The 14,742-nt window shown below is 31.2% G+C and overlaps 1 protein-coding gene across 2 annotated transcripts in view; it reads left to right on the top strand.

Moving 5' to 3' along the window:
• The window catches only part of TTLL5 (Tubulin tyrosine ligase-like 5), a 227,961-nt gene that overhangs the window by 155,068 nt on the left and 58,151 nt on the right, over positions 1–14,742 (top strand). For both annotated transcript variants that reach the window (XM_065514993.1, XM_065514992.1), the window contains 2 exons: positions 12,376–13,122; positions 13,199–13,412. In XM_065514993.1, the coding sequence (XP_065371065.1) occupies positions 12,376–13,122; positions 13,199–13,412 (961 nt within the window). The remainder of the gene's footprint in view (positions 1–12,375; positions 13,123–13,198; positions 13,413–14,742) is intronic.

Raw genomic sequence — 14,742 nt, 5'->3', positions numbered from 1 at the left:
ATTATTGAACAGTTATCAATAAAATTAGTACCAAAATATTCTAATTATGATATTCATCTTATATATTTAATTTTTCCACAACAAACAACTTTTTTTCTTTAGTTGTCCCGGTTACTTTTATTGTTTACCTTTTTTGTTTTTTTTTTTTAATTTTGTATGTCAGCTGTTCAGCGTTGTCACTTGTCTGTATTTTGTTGTATATTGTATGAAAACATTTTCTACAATTGCGGTGGCACCCAGTTAAAGTCGGTTCAATTTAAAACATACTTTAATTTTGACTATAGTTGCAAAATAATTAAAAGCAGGTTTTTATTTTAAAGTTGTTTCTAAAAAGAACCGACTTTAGTGTTTGACTATGATTATGGGCCTATGTTTTTAGTGTTTTATTGATGCTTTTTATTTAAAGAAATAAAATTTTTATAAAAATTTAATTGAATGAATACAACATGATTTTAAGTCTTGACGATTTTTTTTTAATTTTTGTGACGAATTTGACGATTTTTTTGTCATAATTTTGACGATTTTTTTCAAAAAAAGCCGAACAGCACTGGTTTGCGTACATGTGAAAACAAATGACATGAGCCAAATCGGACAACTATTTCTGGGCGCGCATCGAGGTCAAAGTTCAGATATATGCAAAATTTTACTATTTATATGCAATATATAGGTGAAACTCGTTAACTTTCTGCATTGTTTTCTAGAAATATGTAGATTTATTTATATTAATGAATATTACATTAAATATTTTTTCGGGAAATTTGCCGTGTATCTCCTTTGGGTCAAAATGACCAAAAACTGTATTATCGCCAAAATTTGGAAAAAATTCAAATTTTTCAGTTTTTGTAAATATGTTGCTACTAAATAAATACTTTTGCAATTGAATGCAAAATAATCGAAATGTGTACGTAATTATTGTTGTTATGACATATAAATGTCAGAATTTGGTTAAAAAAATGGCCACTTGAACAAGAAATTTAGGAACAAAAATTAACATATTTCGAGAAAAATTAAAATAAAAACTTATTTTTATTTAAAATATTTATTTTAAATAAAAATAAAATAAATATAAAATAATAGGGAATAAAAATATGAAAAAATTATGTCAATACCTCTTACAGTTTTTCCATACCTGAGATTTAAATTTTTCGATTTTCAAGAAAAACTAATTTTTTTGTCCATATTTTGGCGAATGAGACCAATTTCTTCACTGTTATAAATTTTAAGTAAAGCCTATTCATAATATTATAGTCCTAGTAAAGTCTGAAAGTTTTATTAAATCGGAAAACGTTAACCTTTAAATCGTGAAGTTCAAAGGTCAAATTTTTCAAAATTTGGAATTTCTAATGAAAAGATAGCGAAATGTTATATATTTTTGGGCCGATTCGCCAAAATGTGGACAAAAAATTATTTTTTCTTGAAAATCTAAAAAATTATATCGCAGGTACGGAACTACTGTAAGAGGTATGACATAATTTTTTCATATTTTTATTCCCTATTATGATCTCAATAAATCCCAATGTGATGATCAAAAAATTCTGAAATTTGTTTAATAAAATTTTTAAAAATTTGGAAATGGAGATTCGAAACAGGCGTTAAAAAAAATATTTTTTTTGGCCATACCTGCGAATAGGTTAACAAAAACTCATATGCGATTTAATATGGATATATTTTAAGTAAAAATTAGCTTTTACTTTAATATTTCTCAAAATATGTTAATTTTGTACCTACATATCTTGTTCTTGTGGCCTGAGACACGTTAATGGTCCGACGAATTTGTAATAACTTTAAAATTTTTTAACCAAATTTTGTTATTTATATCTCATTACAATGGTAATTAAGTACACATTTCGATTCTTTTGCATTCAATTGCAAAAGTATTTATTTAGTAGCAAAATGTTTACAAAAACTGAAAAATTTGCATTTTTTCCGAATTTTGGCGATAATACAGTTTTTGGGTCATTTTGACCCAAAGGAGATACAGGGTTCATTTCCAAAATTTTTTTTTAGTGTAATATTCATTAATATAAATATACATATTTCTAGAAAACAAAGCAGAAAGTTAACGAGTTTCACCTATTTATTCCATATAAATAGTAAAATTTTGCATATATCTGAACTTTGACTTCGATGCGCGTCCAGAAATCGTTGTCCGATTTTGCTCAAATTTTCAGCATTTAATTTTAGGCCTAGTGTCACAATATTCCACCCGGCACTCTTCAAAATTTTAACAAACATTTTTTTTTCCATACAACTGATTGTCACTCTAATGTATAACTTTTGACAATTAAAAATTTCATGGAATACTTTTTTGAAAAATATGACAAAAAAAACGTTTTTGCAAAACTACACATTTTTCAAATTGAAATTAAATTTTTATTTATTAATATATATCGTCCCCTTAATAAAACAATATGTAGTGTATAATTTTTTTGCCACTTCGAAATAAATTTTGACCACATATAGAATCTATGTTATATAGATTCTTATTATGCAATAAAAAAAATTGTGTATATGCTTATACACTATTGTTTTATTGAGGGGACATTTTAATGAAATTTTGCAGTTATATAGATTTTTCTATTGAAAATGGAATCCTGCAATCCCAAAAAAGTTTTGAAAAATTTCAAAAATGGGATTTATAGTTTTTTGGCTATAATACCATACCAGGGTTGGGGTAATCGGATCCCTTTACAAAATAATTAAGAACATATTGGGCCATCTAAAATGGGTTACTATATTTTGATATCCACTATGCGATTTCAGAATTTTTGCCCTAAAGTTAAATCTATCTATATAAATAAAAATCAAATGTCGTTCGTTGGTAATTGCATCAGTTGAGAACGGCTTGGGCCGATTCGGACAATATTTGGTAATTTTTTTTGAATGTTCTCAATAGTCCACAAATGTTTTTTACAGAAAGAACAATTGTTCACGACCACTTATATGCCCACTTATCAAATACATCTGCAAATATGTAAACAAAGGTAGTGACATGACTGAGTTAGTGCTAAGAATTCCAACGATGAAGTCACTCAATTTCAAATGGGCCACTATGTTAGCAGTAACAAAGCAATTTGGAGATATTTTAATTTGTCATTCAAGTGTAGTTCATTTTGCCGTACATCTGGAAAATGGTCAAAGAGTGTACTTTACAGAAGACAATGTATTACAACCTGTTGATCGACCGTCATCTACAGCATTGACATGATTTTTTGAAATGTGCCGAAATTTTGACTTTGTCGGATTTAATCGTCAAAGAAATTTCATAGGTGGAAACAAGGGAATCCAGTTCCAGGTTTCCCCCATTTTTCCAAAGATGCATTAGATCGCATCCACGTCCACTATTAAGCCTACTTTTTTCGATTTATCTAAAATTGAAAAACGGCTGCACCAATATGCCTAATTTTTTGTTGAAATGTTCGTAGTAATCCAATTTATCTAAAATCGGAAAACAGCTGCACCGATTTGGTTAATTTTTTGTTGAAATGTTCGTAGTAATTCAATTTAAGTTTTTACTGAAGAAAAATTGAGCACACCCACCTTTTTTCGATATATCTAAAATCGCAGAGCACCAGGACCGATTTTGGTAATTTTTTTGGAATGTTCTCAATAGTCCGCAAATGTTTTTTATAGAAAGAACAATTGTTCACGACCACTTATATGCCCACTTATCAAATACATCTGCAAATATGTAACCGAAGGCAGTGACATGACTGAGTTAGTGCTAAGAATTCCAACGATGAAGTCACTCAATTTCAAATGGGCCACTATGTTAGCAGTAACAAAGCAATTTGGCGAATATTTTAATTTGTCATTCAAGTGTAGTTCATATTGCCGTACATCTGGAATATGGTCAAAGAGTGTACTTTACAGAGGACAATGTATTACAACCTGTTGATCGACCGCCATCTACAGCATTGACAAGATTTTTTGAAATGTGCCGATATTATGACTTTGTCAAAGTTAATCGTCAAAGAAATTTCATAGGTGGAAACAAGGGAATCCAGTTCCAGGTTTCCCCCTGGAACTGCAGCGATGCATTAGATCGCATTTACATAGTCCATCCAAGAAACGATCAGTGTTTCTATTTGCGTTTGCTATTAGTCAACGTTCTTGGCCCATCATCATTCCAAGATTTGCGAACTATAAATGGTGTGAAACGTATAGCGAAGCGTGTCAACGTTTGCGATTGTTAGAGAATGATTCTCACTGGGAATACATCCTCGGAGATTCTGTGCTTTCGACATATGCTCATCAAATACGAATATTGTTTTCGATAATTATCTCAACATGCTTCCAATCCAAACCAACTGATTTGTGGAGCAAATACAAAGATGCCATGTGTGATGATATTTTTCATCAGATGCGTATTAGAACATCAAATCCAAATTAGCAACTAAGCGAGGAAATTTACAACAAGACTTTGATATTAATTGAGGATATGTGCTTAATGATGTCGAACAAGTTGCACGTCGCATTTAATCAAGAGTTGCGATGCGAAAAACAATATTCACCTTCAGTGAATCAGTTAGAACAAATGGGATTTTAGACGCTCACGTTGAATTTGGCAACGATACGCTCGCATAATGATATTGCACTGCAGCTACGTTGTTGGAAATTCGACATGCAACATTTCCAAGAACAGTGCGATGGCCAAAGTTCTGCAGCACAGTAAACTGATCATTTCGGAGGCATTAGACAATCACCCCTATTATGTAAGTCGTTGTCGACACAATGTCACGCCGTCAGCAAAAAAGTGATATATGTTTCGCCGATATCGATAATAATTGGCAACTATTAACAAGGTTTTGTACTTTAACCCGACTTATGAAATTATAAAATTCTGTCAATAGTAACCAATTGTTATCGATATACGTTTAATATTCAAAGTGAAATTGCTGTCGCATTGATGACTTACAAATCGGTGGATTCCGATACTTCCCAAGATGATGTCAAGTATCCAACCGAGTTTTTAAATTCGCTGGAGTTACACCGATTACCGCCACATAATCTCCAACTGAAAGTCGGATCTGTAATCATAATGTTACAAATCATAAACTAACCACGTCTTTGTAATGACACTCGACTTGCGATAAAAAACTTGATGAATAACGTCATCGAAGCAATAATACTTATAGGAAAGTACAAGGGAGAAGACCTTTTGATACTACAGGTCCCAATAGCTCCGACCGACATGTCATTCGATTTTAAACGCTTGCAGTTTCCGGTACGGCTTGCATTTGCAATGACAATTATCAAATCTCATTGCGATTGCGATATTAACCTTGAAAACCCATGCTTCTCGCATTGTCAATTGTATGTCGCCTGTTCCCGTATCGGGTCACCATCAGCATTATTTGTTTACCCGCTAGACAACAAAATAAAAATTGTTGTGTATCATCGAACGATATATATTTCTTTACTTTAATTGGTTACCTGAACAAGCATAGGGTTAGAATTAGAGCAGATATGCGCAGCCCATACCACAATTGTGGAAAATCAAATCACACGTATTCTTATGCTCTTACATTTTAGTAGTCGTTGTCCACTCATCGAGACAACTAGGAATACGCATATGACTTTTTCTTTATTTTTTCAGTTTTTGTATTTGTAGGTGCACTGTCCAGCAGTTAAGCAACTAGTCAATGTATCCCTTAAAGACAGTAATTGTCACAAATGTCTTATCACTTGACTGACTCCAATTTGACACGTGTTTGCACTTTGTAGTGCAGAGAGAAGACAATTTGTTACTTTATACATCCCAAGTAATCTATCGTGAAGACAATTGACACTTAAGTGTCTCTAAGTAATCTGAAGTGTGGTCACTTTAAACGTTTTGTAATTCGTACAAACTGGTTTTGTACAAATTGTGTTGATATAATTCTCATACGGTTTTTTTTATTTTTGCTTAAGTATCTGGTATCCCATGTAACATAGCATGAAGTCAATAGTAACTTTAGTGTCTCTTAGTAACCTATGGTGAAGTCACTTCAAACTTTTTTTGTACTGCACTTTATTTTACCCACCAGAAGCGATGACTACTTTCGATCAACTATCAGATATTCACACTGTAATCAAATGGGTCAATTGACCCCCTGCTTAGGACATGCACGTGTTCAAATAACTAGTCAAGTAGTTGATCAAGTAACCAGTTACAAAGCTAGTAAGGTAACTGACGCTATGTAACCAGTATGTGAATCCAATGCGTTGCCTACTTTGGACCAGCTATTAGACAGTCCCATTGTAATCAAAAAGGGACAATTGACTCCCTGCTTAGGACATGTCCGTGTTAAAATGACTAGTCATGTGGCTATTGAAGTAACTAGCTCCCACCCTAAATGATGGGTAAAATCACTAGTTCGGTACTGTCTCCTAGAACTGCTGGGTGAATATAATAAAGAATTGGATGTGTTGGTGAGAGTAAGTGTATTAGTGAAAGAATTTATTTTTGTGCATCTCTGAATTAGTGGCAAAACTGAGAGTAAAAATTATTACTCTCTCCCAAATTTATGGCGGAAACAACAACAAAATACATTGATTTACATGTATTTTGTTGTTGCCATACTTAAGCACGATGGCCACGTATATACGTGATTTGACAAATAATATGTATGTATTGGTAATATTTAGTTTTGCTTAACACAGCAACGTATCAAACTCAAACCATCAAATTTCATTTCAAAGCTGTTTTTTAAAGTTAAGAATTTTTTTTATTAATTCACCTTCACATGATGTTGTCGCTGCGAAAACTGAATAGAAATGCCATTTGACGTTTTTCGCAGCAACACATCAAATTCGCTTCAAATCATATTAGCGGCGGCAGTGAAAATCTAAATTGTTTTGATTTTCGTCAAACTCACATCAACATATATGTGTGAGATTTTTTTCACTAACACAATCAAAAAAAACTGAGTTTGTCAAATCAGTTTGATACGTGGCCATCGTGCTTTATAATTTGGACTTAGGTTTATCATTTCAACATATTTCAAACAGCTTTTCACAAATCGAACATAAAGATTTTTTAATTTGGACAGGACAACGTCTGTCGGGTCAGCTAATTTTGCATAAGAAATAGGCGTTTTTTGGATGGAAGTATCAAAAATTTTCAAATATTTTTTCATTTAAAAAATTTTATGTATAGTTATCTTTTCAATTGTAAATTCAAATTGTAAATTCCTTATACATCTTCTTTGAAATATTTTAGATAACTTAAAAAGAAAAAAAGTACTTTTTCCGCAAAAAACTAGCAAAAAATCGATTTTTTAAATTTAAAAGCATATAACATTGGACTCAGTCATTATTTTTAAACAATTCATTTGACACATATATTTGAAGATTCGAGAAAATTTTTCGGACGATGCCAGTCCTTTACGGCTCGTATTTTATATTCAAATGTTGATATTAGAGTTTCGTGTTCGGTTTTAACCGAAACCGTGGTTATTCAAGGCCTAAAACCGACAATTATTCTTCGGGTTTCGGTTTTAACCATTTAAACTATTTTCAGTAGAAAAATTCAAAATTTAGAAAGAAAAAATAAAATTAAAGTACTATTAAGTCTCCCTTTGTGAATTTTTACTCGTTCAGGATAAAATGTCTTTAGTTTTAAGTTTATTGGTTCATTGTAATGTGGTTTCTAGAATAAAAAAGTACCATAAGGACCCACATTTTGTACTCTCATTCAGCATCATGAATTCCTAATTTCATATTTCTGGGCCCATTATTATAGAAAATATAAAAATACATTAAGAGGTAAATTCAGCTTTTGTGAATTCCTAATGATCGATATCTCATTTTGTTCCTATTACATGTGGCTTTGCGATAATGCAATAAATCTAAACAATTTCTGCCGTTTTCGATTTTTCATGATTTTTTTAAAACTAAAAAATTTGATATTTTCACATAAAAAATATATTTTTTGCTTCAATTTGTTAGTATAACTCCGAAACTACTGAGCCGATTAAAACGCAATATATAAACGGATTAAGGGTTATGTAAATCTAAACTTTTCTAATAATATCGGACTAACCCTTTTTGAGTTATCATAAATTATGTGGAGAAACGCCTAAAAATGTTTTCGATTTCGTTGCAATAATATGTAAAATTGCACGTAAAATATGTACATTAGAGTTCATTTGTGACGAGGTCACTTCATTTGTTTTTCGGGTATCATAATTTTTCTGAAGGTTTTTGCGTAAATAAAAATAATGGCGTCCTTTTTTTAGGAAACTTTTAACTCCTTGTGGTGGTTCAACTCACCTAAAGACGCGCTTTTTGAGCACATTTTTCTGTAGATCAAAAACGATTGAATATATTGCAAATCTGAGTCGATTCTGCATTAAAAATTAATACAATTATGTTTTTTGAATTCTTAAAAATAGTTCCAATAACCCTCAACAGGGGGCACAAATCTCATAAAAAAATAATTTTAGATTTTTTATCTAACTATCAACTTATCTCACTATCAACTCAGAGCGCGAAGAAAATTAGAATTTGTTGAAAAAGTGGGTTTTTTGAAACTGTAACACAGCCATTTTCCAACAGTTTTTCAAGACGTATCTTCGGTTTGAAAAGTAAAACATATGTATATCTTTTTTTCGAAGTTGTAACTTTAATAATATCGTTATTTCATTACATTTGCTAATATTTTGGAACTCTATGCACTCTAATAAAACAAAATTGCATATTTATGAAATAGCATAGTGTTATAGATGTGGTGTTAATGAAACCCTAATTATGGTTCTATCACATAGCATTATTCAGTGAAAAACAAATATATAAAATGTATATATTTATAAAATGTATAAATGTATATATGCAAAGTCACTAAAGATTTTGATGATTTTTTTAAATTAAATTTACGATTTCGCACACAAATATATCTGGTAACAATGGTCGCAAAATACGTCTGGGTTGATTAACAACTCGCTCGTTATTGTCATTATTTCATTTTTTGCCTTCGACAATAAGGCTTCGTATAACGAAATAGAAACTGGTGAAGTACAATTTATAACACAACATATGAACTGGAGTACCATTATCACTCTTAATATAATTAAGGCTTCGTATAACGGTTCTTGTTGAAACGTCGTTTGCACCAGCTCAAATATTTAAAATTTGGTGGGTTTTTGGCACATTTTAATTTAAAATTTGTGTTTTAAAAATTTACAGAATTGCAGTTATAGTTGATATTTTAGATGTTAACTGAAATATACAAAAGGAACAGGTTGCATTTTATCTTTAATATAGTACGAAACTGTCGATGGCATAAAGCTCTATTCCAATCGCGACAATATGTTCACAGAGAAAAAAGATTCGTTATGGCAACCGAATTTGTCGCCAGTCGAATTCGGTCGGTTTGAATTACTATTATATTCAAAACAATTTGTGTTTTTTTCAATTTATTTTATATAAATAAAAACATATGTATATTAGGGTGTCCCGAAAAAATTTTTGTTGGGGCTCAAGCATAATTTGAAAGCTTATAGGGTAAAGTATTTTTGAGATTTTTTTCAGATTTTTAGGAAGTGGTTTAGAGGTCGCTCAAGTCGAGTTTATGCCAAAAATCGGGTTTGTCGGCCTTTTTTTGAGTTTTCTTCATAACTTTGTCAAGACCTACGATTTTCATCACTTTTGAGGACACAGTTTAAAAGAAAAATGTCAGAGCTTTATTTTTGTGTGCAAAAATTTTAAGGTGCCCTACATTACAATTTTTCGTAATATTTCCATAAATTGTGTCAATAAGGATTTATAACTTTTAAAATTTTTATGAAAATGAAAAAAACTAACAATGCAGTTTGAAAGATCAATTAATTCTTAATAATTTAGGGACAAAAATTTTCTTTTAACAGTTTTCTTTTTAAATGTACCAACATTTTTTTAGAGATTTGTGCTCGTTAAAATGATTTTCGGAAGTGGGCTTTGTATGGGAGCTATGACTAATTATGGACCGATCGCCACAAAATTTGGTAGGCGCGAGTTTAGCTTATATAAAACTTATTTGTGCTCAATTTGGTTTAGATATCTTTATAACTAAGATATTTATGAGATTTTATCTATTTTTAGATAGGTCAATCGTATGGGGGCTAGTAGAAATAATGGACCGATTCCAACCAAATTCAAGATGCTTCGTCCAATTGGCAATAGAATAGCTTGTATCAAATTTTATCTTTGAAATTGCGACTAGTAGTTTGATTACATTATGGTGTTGTAGGGTATAAAAATCATTTTGTGTACACAAAAGTTTTCGTTTGCTTTATATAACTCAGGAACGGTAAAAGCAAATTCAAAAATTGTTGTCTCTAAATTATTAAGAATTAATTGATCTTTCAAACTGCATTTTTAGTTTTTTTCATTTTCATAAAAATTTTAAAAGTTATAAAGGCTTATTTACAAAATTTATGGAAAAAATTCGAAAAATTTTAAAGTAGGGCACCTTAAAATTTTTCCACACAAAAATAAAGCTCTGAAATTTTTTATTTAAACTGTGTCCTCAAAAGTGATGAAAATCGTCGATCTTGACAAAGTTATGAATAAAACTCCCAAAAAGTCCGACAAACCCGATTTTTGCAAAAACTCGATTTGAGCGACCTCTAAACCACTTCCGAAGAATCTGAAAAAAATCTCAAAAATACTCTACCCTATAAGCTTATTGGGAGACACTAATGTATAGAGTAAGTTCGGGTAATGTGGTATACCTATTTTTTATTTGACTATAATTTTTAGAATCTTAATTCGATTGGAACAATTTTCAGCTGGTGTTTTACTACAAGTCTTAGGTTTACATCCATGAAAATAAAAAAGTCTTTTAAGTTCAAGTTGCAGAGAAATTTGGGAAGAAGAGAAAACACCCATAAACAAGCCATTGAAAAAATTGGCGGGTAATGTGGTACACCATGTTCTTTTAATATTGTATACCAAACCGCATAACCGATACATATTATTTTAATTTGTAAATGAGTTGCGTTTTATTTAAATCATCTTTAATAGATGCGGTTAAAGTTGGCGGCTGACCAAGCTTACCAGAAGCTCCTCAATACATTCTTCGCTTCGTAGGAGACATTGAATGACTGATGCGAACAACATTTCCATTTGTTGTTTCTAATAGCTCATATAGCGTTCTTCAAATCTTCCGCTGCCCATTTTCATACTTCACATTTCTTTGGCATATTATTTGATTGAAATTCTTTAGCTATACCACATTAGCCGACCACGTGGTTTAATGAAATTATTATAAAATTAAACATATACACTAAATATACTATATTGTTACATATGTTCTTCAATAGCAAAATATTCCCATTTGACTTTAAAATTAAATTAATAAAGTTTAAAACACGTGATTGTAGAAAAAAATTAATTTGTAACAGATCACAAAAAAAAGTCTACCATAAGATAATGCTGATTTTTTACAACTTACTATTTCCATGACCTGCAAAAATGAAGTACACTCACCCAATGTGAATTTTCTGATATCATAAAACTCTTAAGCTTGGTACCGCTACTCCTATGCTCTTAGTTTTAGAGAAAAACAGCTATACCACATTACCCGCCTATACCACATTACCCGAACTTACTCTATGTACCTACATATAAATAGTGCTTATTTAATAAAAATAAAAAATAATGATATACATGTGTCTATAAATTAAGTTCAATAAAGACACAAACCTGCACAGACAAAACAGATTCGTGATAGCAACCGAATTTGTAGCCAATCGAATGATTCTATCATAGTGACCGAATTTTACAGTTGTGACTACAATATTTTGTAAGGGGTAACTAAAGTTTGGTTGCCTCAACTGAAATTCTTCTTTATCAACTGACTTTCTGTTGTTAGAACTGAAAAATTCTATGTGTGCAACCGAATCATTCGATTGGCAACAAATTCGGTTGCTATCACGAATCTGTTTTCTCTGTGTGTGTTTAAAGGTTGTCTCAAACATGTTTCAATTACAACCGCTAAATAAAATATGTTTTAATTCTTCTCCGTCTACTTAGGACAATTCAAAACAAGTATTGAGTTTTATTTTATTTGATTCTGTTTTTTCTTACAAAACACTTGTAAGAGTAAACAACATCAAACAAATTTGTGCTAAAAAAGTGGTTACGTTTTTTTGAGTAAATATTTGCCATATGTGAGCGTACCTTTATGATTTTACAATTTTTAATATTGAAATTCAATTAAATTTATAGTTGTTTAATAATTACAATAAATATTCGATTTACATTAATAAATTTTCAACAAATATTTTTATACATCTGTTAAAGTTTTATATTCCAATATACATACACACATTCTTTTCTCCTAATTCAGTATCGAAAATATATTAATCACATCTCGTAAACTAAAAAAAATAAATTATTTAACTATTACAGAAGTTGCAAACGCATTGAAAAGCCTGGAGCTGATGATTGGATTACAAGTGGTAGTTTAGGATCACGCGATGCTGTTCTGGTATTCCGAACTTCGATTTTAAATACAAAAACTAAACAACCACTTTCAAATGATTACGATTCGCCTTATCATATTACGAATATAGAATGTGAACCGATAAGTAATGGAAGTATATGTAGTAATAATATAAACACCAGTGGTATAGATAATCCAGTGCCGTCCACAAGTAGAAATGCGAATTCATTGAAAATACGGGCATCGGACGAAGAAAAAAGGAATTTAGTAAGGGCACCAAAAAGTATTGTGCATATCGTTAAATCAGAAAAAAAATTGTGCGAGTCGCTATCTTCGAGTGATTATTCAATTTCGAGTGAAGGCGATGAACTGGAGGAAATTGAAAAGGAGGTAGTAAAGGGAGTAGATGCTCCTTCTATGACAGAAATTGATCAGACAGACGTTGGTGATATAGAAGATGGAGAAGATGAAGGTAAATCAGTGAATGAATTTGATGAATATTCGCCGGCTGCTGGTATGCCTGCTATTGATCTCAAATTAACGTACAAATTCATTCAAACGGAAACGAAATTGTTACGGAAGATTTTTGCCCGTCATGGTTTAACCGAGGCAGATGAGAGTGAAAACTTTAGCATTTTGTGGACTGGTATACATATGAAGCCTGACATTTTGCGAAATCTAGCTCCCTATCAGCGAGTAAATCATTTTCCTAGGTACATTTAAAACTGCATAGACAAATTCAAAGAAGTTTTTATTTTAAATTAAATACAATTTACATATTATATTTAGGTCGTATGAATTGACACGTAAAGATCGTTTATATAAGAATATTGAACGAATGCAGCATCTGCGTGGACTTAAATACTTTGATATCATACCACAATCATTTATGTTACCCCTAGAGTACAAAGACCTCGTAACAGCTCACAATAAACATAGAGGTCCCTGGATTGTGAAGCCAGCTGCATCAAGTCGTGGTAGAGGTATTTTCATAGTAAATGCGGTAAGTAAGCAAAATAACTAAAAATGTATATGTACTAGGGTGATCGAATCTTCGACAATTTTTTGAAACCGGTTTTCGGTTTCTTCGAAAAATTGCAATTTAATATAAACGGTTTTTGTTTCGGGTTTTTAATAATAACCGGTTAACCGGTTTTTTTTTGGCAAATTATTAATACGCATAGAAATAAGAAGAACAAAAGTTTTATTTATTAAAATAATATTTATTAAAACAAAAACAGTTCATGGAAAAACATAACAAAAGAAAAATGAGATCACATAATTATGATAAAGAATAAACATGTATTCTAATAACAAAAAATAATTTTGTTTACTTTTTTAACCTTCACAAGGTCTTCTGGTCAAATATGACCCATTTTGAAATTAAAATTTAATTTTTTCTAAAAGTGAGTGATTGATATTTTATGAATTTTATTTAATTTCAAATGTCAACAACTACGTTAGGGTTTTAGAAAAACAATTTGGCCAAAAAATATCTATACAATTTTTTGCACTTAAGGTCTTTGGGTCATATTTGAACTGGAACAAAAATCTTGAATTTTTTTTACTTTTTAATTTTTTTTTTTTATTTTTTATTATTATATTTGTAAATACATAGTTCTATAAATAACTCTACTAAAGAATATAAAGGATTACTTTTGGGACATCTCGAACAAAAATAAGTAGTCCTTTCGTCAAATTCTACTTATTTGTACCACAAACTAGTTGTTGTTGAAACATTTCGACTGTTACCGATTGTTCTTTCCTGAAATTACAAGAATATTTATTTTTAATTAATTGTGTTTATGTCAGTAGGTGGTAGAGGGAGCTGGAGAAACTGCGCCACCTCAATTGGTCTTAACCACAGGTCTATGGGGCGCAGATTTTTAGACCTGGTGGGACAATTAAATAAGTGCATTGTATCGTGAGAACTTTGATGACAGGCGGGGCAACGGTCTAAAGTGCCAGGAACGATTCGTTCTCGGTAGCAGTTGAGGAAACTGCACCAACCGGCTCTTAATTGTGCTAATATAGTTCTTGAATGCCTGGGTAATTGTCTCTCACAATCCGATATCGCAGGGGGGTGTTCGTTTAGCCATTAATGGCTTCAGTAACCGCCGTTTGATGCAACAATTTTCCAGCACTTGCAATAGACAATCGGCCGGCGCACAGTGTGGCAAATTTAAAAATAGCGACCAAAACTCTATAACATTTGACACAGGCGGAATTTTTTAATGCGTTTTTTTTTCTTTGATAGGTGATTTGTTTACAACTATTTTGGTATATTAATTTCTATATTAGGTTGTGGCGGAATGTAGTTATGATGTCTAGAA

The sequence above is a fragment of the Calliphora vicina genome, chromosome 1 (assembly GCF_958450345.1).
Source record: "Calliphora vicina chromosome 1, idCalVici1.1, whole genome shotgun sequence".
In the NCBI taxonomy this organism is placed as follows: domain Eukaryota; kingdom Metazoa; phylum Arthropoda; class Insecta; order Diptera; family Calliphoridae; genus Calliphora; species Calliphora vicina.
The sequence above is the reverse complement of the archived record's forward strand: the minus strand, read 5'-3'. Positions and strand labels throughout refer to the sequence as shown.